We start from the raw sequence: 12,814 nt of genomic DNA, 5'->3' as shown, positions 1-12,814 counted from the left end.
TCACCGCCCGGTGTGGGACTGAGCCCCACAGAGCAGGAGATCACCGCCCGGTGTGGGACTGGGAGACACTGAGCAGGAGATCACCGCCCGGTGTGGGACTGGGAGACACTGAGCGGGAGATCACCGCCCGGTGTGGGACTGGGAGACACTGAGCAGGAGATCACCGCCCGGTGTGGGACTGGGAGACACGGAGCGGGAGATCACCGCCCGGTGTGGGACTGAGCCCCACAGAGCAGGAGATCACCGCCCGGTGTGGGACTGAGAGACACGGAGCAGGAGATCACCGCCCGGTGTGGGACTGAGAGACACGGAGCGGGAGATCACCGCCCGGTGTGGGACTGGGAGACACGGAGCAGGAGATCACCGCCCGGTGTGGGACTGGGAGACACGGAGCGGGAGATCACCGCCCGGTGTGGGACTGAGCCCCACAGAGCAGGAGATCACCGCCCGGTGTGGGACTGGGAGACACGGAGCGGGAGATCACCGCCCGGTGTGGGACTGGGAGACACGGAGCGGGAGATCACCGCCCGGTGTGGGACTGGGAGACACGGAGCGGGAGATCACCGCCCGGTGTGGGACCGAGAGACACGGAGCGGGAGATCACCGCCCGGTGTGGGACCGAGAGACACGGAGCGGGAGATCACCGCCCGGTGTGGGACCGAGAGACACGGAGCGGGAGATCACCGCCCGGTGTGGGACTGGGAGACACGGAGCGGGAGATCACCGCCCGGTGTGGGACCGAGAGACACGGAGCAGGAGATCACCGCCCGGTGTGGGACTGGGAGACACTGAGCAGGAGATCACCGCCCGGTGTGGGACTGGGAGACACTGAGCAGGAGATCACCGCCCGGTGTAGGACTGGGAGACACTGAGCAGGAGATCACCGCCCGGTGTGGGACTGAGCCCCACAGAGCAGGAGATCACCGCCCGGTGTGGGACTGGGAGACACGGAGCAGGAGATCACCGCCCGGTGTAGGACTGGGAGACACTGAGCAGGAGATCACCGCCCGGTGTGGGACTGAGCCCCACAGAGCAGGAGATCACCGCCCGGTGTGGGACTGAGAGACACGGAGCAGGAGATCACCGCCCGGTGTGGGACTGAGCCCCACAGAGCAGGAGATCACCGCCCGGTGTGGGACTGAGAGACACGGAGCGGGAGATCACCGCCCGGTGTGGGACTGGGAGACACGGAGTGGGAGATCACTGCCCGGTGTGGGACTGGGAGACACTGAGCAGGAGATCACCGCCCGGTGTGGGACTGAGCCCCACAGAGCAGGAGATCACCGCCCGGTGTGGGACTGAGAGACACGGAGCGGGAGATCACCGCCCGGTGTGGGACTGGGAGACACGGAGCGGGAGATCACCGCCCGGTGTGGGACCGGGAGACACGGAGCGGGAGATCACCGCCCGGTGTGGGACTGAGAGACACTGAGCGGGAGATCACCGCCCGGTGTGGGACCGAGAGACACGGAGCGGGAGATCACCGCCCGGTGTGGGACCGGGAGACACGGAGCGGGAGATCACCGCCCGGTGTGGGACCGAGAGACACGGAGCGGGAGATCACCGCCCGGTGTGGGACCGAGAGACACGGAGCGGGAGATCACCGCCCGGTGTGGCAGAGCTGTGCCCCGTGTGTTTGTGCCCCGTGTGTTTGTGCCCCGTGTGTTTGTGCCCCGTGTGTTTGTGCCCGTGTGTGTGTGCCCGTGTTTGTCCCTGTGTGTTTGTGCCTGTGTGTTTGTGCCTGTGTTTGTGCCTGTGTTTGTGCCTGTCTGTTTGTGCCCGTGTGTGTGTGCCCGTGTTTGTCCCTGTGTGTTTGTGCCTGTGTGTTTGTGCCTGTGTTTGTGCCTGTCTGTTTGTGCCTGTGTTTGTGCCTGTCTGTTTGTGCCTGTGTTTGTGCCTGTGTTTGTGCCTGTCTGTTTGTGCCTGTGTTTGTGCCTGTGTTTGTGCCTGTCTGTTTGTGCCTGTGTTTGTTGCCCGTGTTTGTCCCTGTGTGTTTGTCCCTGTGTGTTTGTCCCTGTGTGTTTGTCCCTGTGTGTTTGTCCCTGTGTGTTTGTGCCTGTGTTTGTGCCTGTGTTTGTGCCTGTGTTTGTGCCCGTCTGTTTGTGCCCGTGTGTGTGTGCCCGTGTTTGTCCCTGTGTGTTTGTCCCTGTGTGTTTGTGCCTGTGTTTGTGCCGGTCTGTTTGTGCCCCGTGTGTGGGTGCCCGTGTTTGTCCCTGTGTGTTTGTGCCCGTGTGTTTGTGCCCGTGTGTTTGTGCCCGTGTGTTTGTGCCTGTGTTTGTGCCTGTGTTTGTGCCGGTCTATTTGTGCCCCGTGTGTGGGTGCCCCGTGTTTGTCCCTGTGTGTTTGTCCCTGTGTGTTTGTCCCTGTGTGTTTGTGCCTGTGTTTGTGCCGGTCTATTTGTGCCCGTGTGTGTGTGCCCGTGTTTGTGCCTGTGTTTGTGCCGGTCTATTTGTGCCCGTGTGTGTGTGCCCGTGTTTGTGCCCGTGTTTGTCCCTGTGTGTTTGTGCCTGTGTTTGTGCCTGTGTTTGTGCCTGTGTTTGTGCCTGTGTTTGTGCCGGTCTATTTGTGCCCGTGTGTGTGTGCCCGTGTTTGTGCCCATGTTTGTCCCTGTGTGTTTGTGCCTGTGTTTGTGCCTGTGTTTGTGCCTGTGTTTGTGCCGGTCTATTTGTGCCCCGTGTTTTTCAGTCACTGAAACCTGTCCGCTCTCATTCTCCAGGTAATTACCAGCGATGTGACCTCGCACGGTGCACAGATCAGCGAGTTGGAGCACAGCTCAGAGACTCTGAAGTATTATAGCAGGAAACAGGACAGCGCCCTGATTCACAACCTGATGGTGACTGTGCTGGAGAGATGGGGGAAGCTATCGTGTCGTACAGCGGAACGAGGGCGCACACTGGAGGAGGCCAGAAAACAAGCCAGACAGGTAAGGTAATCGTCAACTCTCTCATCATTCAAAACCAGCAAGTTCACTGTCGGACATAGTGGGTGGTGAGTGGGTATTTGACCTTTAACCCTGTGCCCTGACAGTTGTATTTGACCTTTAACCCTGTGCCCTGACAGTTGTATTTGACCTTTAACCCTGTGCCCTGACAGTTATATTTGACCTTTAACCCTGTGCCCTGACAGATGTATTTGACCTTTAACCCTGTGCCCTGACAGATGTATTTGACCTTTAACCCTGTGCTTTTCTGTTGCAGTTCAGTGAATCGAGGAAGATGATGCTGGATTGGATCGATCAAATGGACAAACGTCTGGAGACCCTGAAGGAGACTGCGGTCAACGGCAGTGATATTAAGGAGCAGCTCTCAGGGCAGAAGGTACATCCTCCGGGAATAGAAAACTCTCATCCTCACAGGAAACAACGTGAATTATAACAAATTGTGAATTATATCTTCAATTTGTGTAATCTGTGAGGATTATACACTCACTGTAAGATCGTCAATAATGATAAGGGATGTGCTACTCACTTACACGTGACACTCCCCCTCACTAAAGTTTGACACTCCCCCCTCGCCAACGTGCAACAGTCCCCCTCGCCAACGTGCAACAGTCCCCCTCGCCAACGTGCAACAGTCCCCCTCGCCAACGTGCAACAGTCCCCCTCGCCAACGTGCAACAGTCCCCCTCGCCAACGTGCAACAGTCCCCCTCGCCAACGTGCAACAGTCCCCCTCGCCAACGTGCAACACTTCCCCTCGCCGACGTGCAACACTCTCTCTCACCAACGTGCAACAGTCCCCCTCACCAACGTGCAACACCCCCCACACCAACGTGCAACACTCCCCCTCACCAACGTGCAACACCCCCCCTCACCAACGTGCAACACCCCCCCTCACCAACGTGCAACACCCCCCCTCTCCAACGTGCAACACTCCCCCTCTCCAACGTGCAACGCTCCCCCTCACCAATGTGCAACGCTCCCCCTCTCCAACGTGCAACGCTCCCCCTCACCAATGTGCAACAGTCCCCAAACCAACGTGCAACACACCCCCCTCACCAACATGCAACAGTCCCCCTCACCAACGTGCAACACCCCCCTCACCAACGTGCAACAGTCCCCCTCACCAACGTGCAACAGTCCCCCTCACCAACGTGCAACAGTCCCCCTCACCAACGTGCAACAGTCCCCCTCACCAACGTGCAACAGTACCCCTCACCAACGTGCAACAGTCCCCCTCACCAACGTGCAACAGTCCCCCTCACCAACGTGCAACAGTCCCCCTCACCAACGTGCAACAGTCCCCCTCACCAATGTGCAACAGTCCCCCTCACCAATGTGCAACACCGTCCACACCAATGTGCAACATTCCCCCTCTCCAATGTGCAACACTCCCCCTCTCCAATGTGCAACACTCCCCCTCTCCAATGTGCAACACTCCCCCTCTCCAATGTGCAACACTCCCCCTCTCCAATGTGCAACACTCCCCCTCTCCAATGTGCAACACTCCCCCTCTCCAATGTGCAACACTCCCCCTCTCCAATGTGCAACACTCCCCCTCTCCAATGTGCAACACTCCCCCTCTCCAATGTGCAACACTCCCCCTCTCCAATGTGCAACACTCCCCCTCTCCAATGTGCAACAGTCCCCCTCACCAATGTGCAACACCGTCCACACCAATGTGCAACACTCCCCCTCTCCAATGTGCAACAGTCCCCCTCTCCAATGTGCAACACTCCCCCTCTCCAATGTGCAACAGTCCCCCTCACCAATGTGCAACACCGTCCACACCAATGTGCAACACTCCCCCTCACCAATGTGCAACACCGTCCACACCAATGTGCAACACTCCCCCTCTCCAATGTGCAACACTCCCCCTCTCCAATGTGCAACACTCCCCCTCTCCAATGTACAACACTCCCCCTCTCCAATGTGCAACACTCCCCCTCACCAATGTGCAACACTCCCCCTCACCAATGTGCAACACCGTCCACACCAATGTGCAACACTCCCCCTCTCCAATGTGCAACACTCCCCCTCTCCAATCTGCAACACTCCCCCTCTCCAATGTGCAACACTCCCCCTCTCCAATGTGCAACACTCCCCCTCTCCAATGTGCAACACTCCCCCTCACCAACGTGCAACACTCCCCCTCACCAATGTGCAACACCGTCCACACCAATGTGCAACACTCCCCCTCTCCAATGTGCAACACTCCCCCTCTCCAATCTGCAACACTCCCCCTCTCCAATGTGCAACACTCCCCCTCTCCAATGTGCAACACTCCCCCTCACCAACGTGCAACACTCCCCCTCTCCAATGTACAACACTCCCCCTCTCCAATGTACAACACTCCCCCTCTCCAATGTGCAACACTCCCCCTCTCCAATCTGCAACACTCCCCCTCTCCAATGTGCAACACTCCCCCTCTCCAATGTGCAACACTCCCCCTCTCCAATGTGCAACACTCCCCCTCTCCAATGTGCAACACTCCCCCTCTCCAACGTGCAACACTCCCCCTCTCCAATGTGCAACACTCCCCCTCTCCAATGTACAACACTCCCCCTCTCCAATGTACAACACTCCCCCTCTCCAATGTGCAACAGTCCCCCTCTCCAATGTGCAACACTCCCCCTCTCCAATGTGCAACACTCCCCCTCTCCAATGTGCAACAGTCCCCCTCACCAACGTGCAACAGTCCCCCTCACCAACGTGCAACAGTCCCCCTCACCAATGTGCAACAGTCCCCCTCACCAATGTGCAACAGTCCCCCTCACCAACGTGCAACAGTCCCCCTCACCAACGTGCAACAGTCCCCCTCACCAACGTGCAACAGTCCCCCTCACCAACGTGCAACAGTCCCCCTCACCAACGTGCAACAGTCCCCCTCACCAACGTGCAACAGTCCCCCTCACCAACGTGCAACAGTCCCCCTCTCCAATGTGCAACACTCCCCCTCTCCAATGTGCAACACTCCCCCTCACCAACGTGCAACAGTCCCCCTCACCAACGTGCAACAGTACCCCTCACCAACGTGCAACAGTCCCCCTCACCAACGTGCAACAGTCCCCCTCACCAACGTGCAACAGTCCCCCTCACCAACGTGCAACAGTCCCCCTCACCAATGTGCAACAGTCCCCCTCACCAATGTGCAACACCGTCCACACCAATGTGCAACATTCCCCCTCTCCAATGTGCAACACTCCCCCTCTCCAATGTGCAACACTCCCCCTCTCCAATGTGCAACACTCCCCCTCTCCAATGTGCAACACTCCCCCTCTCCAATGTGCAACACTCCCCCTCTCCAATGTGCAACACTCCCCCTCTCCAATGTGCAACACTCCCCCTCTCCAATGTGCAACACTCCCCCTCTCCAATGTGCAACACTCCCCCTCTCCAATGTGCAACAGTCCCCCTCACCAATGTGCAACACCGTCCACACCAATGTGCAACACTCCCCCTCTCCAATGTGCAACAGTCCCCCTCTCCAATGTGCAACACTCCCCCTCTCCAATGTGCAACACTCCCCCTCTCCAATGTGCAACAGTCCCCCTCACCAATGTGCAACACCGTCCACACCAATGTGCAACACTCCCCCTCACCAATGTGCAACACCGTCCACACCAATGTGCAACACTCCCCCTCTCCAATGTGCAACACTCCCCCTCTCCAATGTGCAACATTCCCCCTCTCCAATGTACAACACTCCCCCTCTCCAATGTGCAACACTCCCCCTCACCAATGTGCAACACTCCCCCTCACCAATGTGCAACACCGTCCACACCAATGTGCAACACTCCCCCTCTCCAATGTGCAACACTCCCCCTCTCCAATCTGCAACACTCCCCCTCTCCAATGTGCAACACTCCCCCTCTCCAATGTGCAACACTCCCCCTCTCCAATGTGCAACACTCCCCCTCTCCAATGTGCAACACTCCCCCTCACTAACGTGCAACACTCCCCCTCACCAATGTGCAACACCGTCCACACCAATGTGCAACACTCCCCCTCTCCAATGTGCAACACTCCCCCTCTCCAATCTGCAACACTCCCCCTCTCCAATGTGCAACACTCCCCCTCTCCAATGTGCAACACTCCCCCTCACCAACGTGCAACACTCCCCCTCTCCAATGTACAACACTCCCCCTCTCCAATGTACAACACTCCCCCTCTCCAATGTGCAACACTCCCCCTCTCCAATCTGCAACACTCCCCCTCTCCAATGTGCAACACTCCCCCTCTCCAATGTGCAACACTCCCCCTCTCCAATGTGCAACACTCCCCCTCTCCAATGTGCAACACTCCCCCTCTCCAACGTGCAACACTCCCCCTCTCCAACGTGCAACACTCCCCCTCTCCAATGTACAACACTCCCCCTCTCCAATGTACAACACTCCCCCTCTCCAATGTACAACACTCCCCCTCTCCAATGTACAACACTCCCCCTCTCCAATGTACAACACTCCCCCTCTCCAATGTGCAACACTCCCCCTCTCCAATGTGCAACAGTCCCCCTCTCCAATGTACAACACTCCCCCTCTCCAATGTACAACACTCCCTCTCTCCAATGTGCAACACTCCCCCTCTCCAATGTACAACACTCCCCCTCTCCAATGTACAACAGTCCCCCTCTCCAATGTACAACACTCCCCCTCTCCAATGTGCAACACTCCCCCTCTCCAATGTGCAACACTCCCCCTCTCCAATGTACAACACTCCCCCTCTCCAATGTGCAACACTCCCCCTCTCCAATGTACAACACTCCCCCTCTCCAATGTACAACACTCCCTCTCTCCAATGTACAACAGTCCCTCTCACAATCACATTGACCAATGAAACGTTCTCCTCTCACTATTCTGAGGTGAGTGTGAAGGTATGAGGATAATTTGTTTCTGATCTCAGGATTTGCAGAAAGCTCTGCGAGGAAAGCGGGCAGTTTATGAAGCGACTTTGAGAAACGGGCGATTGCTGCTGGACAGAGCTCAAAGAGCAGGGGATCGCGAGCAACTGGAGGAACTGGTAACAGAACTGAGGGACCACTGGGACACCCTGAGTGGGAAATGTGTGGAAAGGTATACAGTCTATAAAAAGGTTTGATAGAAGAATGAGGAGAGGCAATATAAACTAAACAGTACAATTCTAAAGTGGGTGCAGGAACAGAGAGATCTGGGGGTGTATGTGCACAAATCATTGAAGGTGGCAGGGCAGGTTGAGAAAGTGGTTAAAAAAGCATACGGGATCCTGGGCTTTATAAATAGAGGCATAGAGTACAAAAGTCTGGAAGTCATGTTCAATCTTTATAAAACACTGGTTCGGCCTCAGCAGGGGTATTGTGTTCAATTCTGGGCACCGCATTTTAGGAAGGATGTGAAGGTCTTAGAGAGGGTGAGGAAGAGATCTCCACAATAAATGGGAGGGTACTGAGAGGTGTAGAGGAAGTGAGGGACCTTGGAGTGCATGTCCACAGATCCCTGAAGGTAGCAGGACAGGTAGATAAGGTGGTTAAGAAGGCATATGGGATACTTTCCTTTATTAGCTGAGGCATCGAATATAACAGCAGGGAGGTTATGCTGGAACTGTATAAAACACTAGTTAGGTGAGAGGGGAGAGATACAAAAGGGTCCAGAGGGGCAATTTTTTCACTCAAAGGGTGGTGAGTGTCTGGAACGAGCTGCCAGAGGCAGTAGTAGAGGCGGGTACAATTTTGTCTTTTAAAAAGCATTTGGACAGTTACATGGGTAAGATGGGTATAGAGGGATATGGGCCAAGTGCAGGCAATTGGGACTAGCTTAGTGGTATAAACTGGGCGACATGGACATGTTGGGCCGAAGGGCCTGTTTCCACGTTGTAACTTCTATGATTCTATGATTCTAGGCCACAGCTTGAGTACTGTGTACAGTTCTGGTCACATTACAGGAAGGATGTGATTGCACTAGAGAGAGTACAGAGGAGATTTACGAGGATGTTGCCAGGACTGGAGAATTTTAGCTATGAGGAAAGATTGGATAGGCTGGGGTTGTTTTCTTTGGAACTGAGGAGGTTGAGGGGAGATTTGATTGAGGTGTATAAAATTATGAGGGGCCGAGATAGAGTGGATAGGAAGGACCTATTTCCCTTAGCGGGGGGGTCAGTGACCAGGGGGCATAGATTTAAAGTGATTGGTAGAAGGATTAGAGGGGAGCTGAGGAGAGTTTCTTTCCCCCAGAGGGTGGTGGGGGTCTGGAACTCACTGCCTGAGAGGGTGGGAGAGGCAGAAACCCTCAACTCATTTAGGATCTTGGGTTCATGTCATGCTACACGTAACCCCATCAGTAGGGAAAAAAGAGTTATCTGTTTTTAATACAACTGGACATTCTCTCTCTCTCTCTGTCTTTCGGGTCTCTCTTTCTCTCTCTGTCTGTGTAATCTGACCCATTGTGTATTCAGTATACTGGGATGTACTGTTTTCCATGGCTAACCTGTCTGAACACCAACGACACCTTTGATTGGTGTGATCGTCTCCCAGCCTAATATAAGATATGTGATTTGAGAACCTTTCACTCACTCACCTGACGAAGGAGATAATCTCCGAAAGCTTGTGATTTTCAAATAAAACCTGGTGTTGTAAGATTCCTTACATTTGTCCACCCCAGTCCATCACCGGCATCTCCACATCATTTAAAAAGTACCTGGATGTGCACCTGAAGAGCCGTGACCTGCAGGGCTACGGACCGAGTGCGGGAAAGTGGGATTAGTCCGAGGGGCTCATTCTCGGCCGGCGCGGTGAATTTTCTATGATTCTATAATTCTATCCCTTTGCAGACTCTGTGTGTCCTCCTCACAGCTTTCTTTCCCACCCAACTTTGTGTCATTGGCAAACTTGGATACATTACACTCGGTCCCTTCATCTAAGTCATTAATATAGATTTATTATAATATAATAGCTGAGGCCCAAGCACTGATCCTTGAGGCACCCCACGAGTTACAGCCTGACAACCTGAGAGTGACCCGTTTATCCCTACTCTCTGTTTTCTGTCCTTTAACCAATCCTCTATCCATGCTAATATATTACCCTCAACCCCATGAGCCCTTACCTTGTGTAACAACCTCTTGTGTGGCACCTTATCGAATGTCTTTTGAAAATCCAAATATACTCCATCCACTGATTCCCCTTTATCTACCCTGCTAGTTACATCCTCAATAAATTTGTCAAAATTGATTTCCCTTTCATAAAACCATGTTGACTCAACCTGATCATATTATGATTTTCTAAGTGCCCTGTTACCACGTCCTTTAATAATGTTTTCCAGCATTTTCCTGACTACTGATGTCAGGCTAACTGGCCTGGAGTTCACTGTTTTTTCTCTCCCTTATTTCTTGCAGCACACAATGTATACTGACCCTCCAACAGTGCGGCGCTCCCTCAGTACTGACCCTCCAACAGTGCGGCGCTCCCTCAGTACTGACCCTCCAACAGTGCGGCGCTCCCTCAGTACTGACCCTCCAACAGTGCGGCGCTCCCTCAGTACTGACCCTCCAACAGTGCGGCGCTCCCTCAGTACTGACCCTCCAACAGTGCGGCGCTCCCTCAGTACTGACCCTCCAACAGTGCGGCGCTCCCTCAGTACTGACCCTCCAACAGTGCAGCGCTCCCTCAGTACTGACCCTCCAACAGTGCGGCGCTCCCTCAGTACTGACCCTCCGACAGTGCAGCGCTCCCTCAGTACTGACCCTCCAACAGTGCAGCGCTCCCTCAGTACTGACCCTCCAACAGTGCAGCGCTCCCTCAATACTGACCCCCCGATAGTGCAGCACTCCCTCAATACTGACCCTCTAACAGTGCAGCACTCCCTCAATACTGACCCCCCGACAGTGCAGCGCTCCCTCAGTACTGACCCTCCGACAGTGCGGTGCTCCCTCAGTACTGACCCTCCGACAGTGCAGCACTCCCTCAATACTGACCCTCTAACAGTGCAGCACTCCCTCAATACTGACCCCCCGACAGTGCAGCACTCCCTCAATACTGACCCTCTAACAGTGCAGCACTCCCTCAATACTGACCCCCCGACAGTGCGGCGCTCCCTCAGTACTGACCCTCCGACAGTGCGGTGCTCCCTCAGTACTGACCCTCCGACAGTGCAGCGCTCCCTCAGTAGTGACCCTCCGACAGTGCAGCGCTCCCTCAGTACTGACCCTCCGACAGTGCAGCACTCCCTCAGTACTGCCCCTCCGATAGTGCAGCACTCCCTCAGTTCTGACCCTCCAACAGTGCGGCGCTCCCTCAGTACTCCCCCTCCGACAGTGCGGCACTCCCTCAGTACTGACCCTCCGACAGTGCGGCGCTCCCTCAGTACTGACCCTCCGACAGTGCGGCGCTCCCTCAGTACTGACCCTCCGACAGTGCGGCGCTCCCTCAGTACTGACCCTCCGACAGTGCGGCGCTCCCTCAGTACTGACCCTCCGACAGTGCGGCGCTCCCTCAGTACTGACCCTCCGACAGTGCGGCGCTCCCTCAGTACTGACCCTCCGACAGTGCAGCACTCCCTCAGTACTGACCCTCCGACAGTGCGGCGCTCCCTCAGTACTGACCCTCCGACAGTGCGGCGCTCCCTCAGTACTGACCCTCCGACAGTGCGGCGCTCCCTCAGTACTGACCCTCCGACAGTGCGGCGCTCCCTCAGTACTGACCCTCCGACAGTGCGGCGCTCCCTCAGTACTGACCCTCCGACAGTGCGGCGCTCCCTCAGTACTGACCCTTCGACAGTGCGGCGCTCCCTCAGTACTGACCCTCCGACAGTGCGGCGCTCCCTCAGTACTGCCCCTCCGACAGTGCGGCGCTCCCTCAGTACTGACCCTTCGACAGTGCGGCGCTCCCTCAGTATTGACCCTCCGACAGTGCGGCGCTCCCTCAGTACTGACCCTCCGACAGTGCGGCGCTCCCTCAGTACTGACCCTCCGACAGTGCGGCGCTCCCTCAGTACTGACCCTCCGACAGTGCGGCGCTCCCTCAGTACTGACCCTCCGACAGTGCGGCACTCCCTCAGTACTGACCCTCCGACAGTGCGGCGCTCCCTCAGTACTGACCCTTCGACAGTGCGGCGCTCCCTCAGTACTGACCCTTCGACAGTGCGGCGCTCCCTCAGTACTGACCCTCCGACAGTGCGGCGCTCCCTCAGTACTGACCCTCCGACAGTGCGGCGCTCCCTCAGTACTGACCCTCCGACAGTGCGGCGCTCCCTCAGTACTGACCCTCCGACAGTGCGGCGCTCCCTCAGTACTGACCCTCCGACAGTGCGGCGCTCCCTCAGTACTGACCCTCCGACAGTGCCGCCAGAGACTTCCTTCAGCTTCTGTTTCTATTTTTGCTGATTACCTCCTCCATGTTTTCAGGCAGCACAAGCTGGAGGAAGCCTTGCTGTTTTCCGGCAGATTCACGGATGCTTTGCAGGCCCTCCTGGACTGGTTGTACGAAGCAGAGCTGCAGCTTGGTGAGGAGTTGGTCGTGAATGGCGACCGGGAATTGGTTAACAGTCTCATCAACAAACACAAGGTAACGGCTTGAAGGGACACTCAGAACATCACACAGCATTCCAACAGTGACCGAAATAATGCCCTGTACAAACTCATCATTAACACTGCACAGCGCCCTGTCCTCACATAGAATTCAAAAAATTATTGGATCTATCACTGTTCCAGTTAAACTATCACTGTCAGTGTTAAACTATCACTGTCAGTGTTAATCTATCACTGTCAATGTTAATCGATCACTGTCAGTGTTAATCCATCACTGTCAGTGTTAATCCATCACTGTCACTGTTAATCCATCACTGTCAGTGTTAATCGATCACTGTCAGTGTTAATCCATCACTGTCAATGTTAATCGATCACTGTCAGTGTT

At 55.6% G+C, this 12,814-nt stretch overlaps 1 protein-coding gene across 1 annotated transcript in view; it reads left to right on the top strand.

The window, feature by feature from the left end:
• The window catches only part of macf1b (microtubule actin crosslinking factor 1b), a gene marked incomplete at its 5' end in the record, with an annotated part of 275,059 nt that overhangs the window by 32,012 nt on the left and 230,233 nt on the right, over positions 1 to 12,814 (top strand). The window contains 4 exons of the mRNA XM_067978314.1: positions 2,717 to 2,923; positions 3,198 to 3,317; positions 7,840 to 8,009; positions 12,307 to 12,466. Coding sequence (XP_067834415.1) covers positions 2,717 to 2,923; positions 3,198 to 3,317; positions 7,840 to 8,009; positions 12,307 to 12,466 — 657 coding nt within the window. The remainder of the gene's footprint in view (positions 1 to 2,716; positions 2,924 to 3,197; positions 3,318 to 7,839; positions 8,010 to 12,306; positions 12,467 to 12,814) is intronic.

Source organism: Heptranchias perlo, unplaced genomic scaffold, assembly GCF_035084215.1.
Source record: "Heptranchias perlo isolate sHepPer1 unplaced genomic scaffold, sHepPer1.hap1 HAP1_SCAFFOLD_262, whole genome shotgun sequence".
Lineage (NCBI taxonomy): Eukaryota > Metazoa > Chordata > Chondrichthyes > Hexanchiformes > Hexanchidae > Heptranchias > Heptranchias perlo.
The sequence above is the reverse complement of the archived record's forward strand: the minus strand, read 5'-3'. Positions and strand labels throughout refer to the sequence as shown.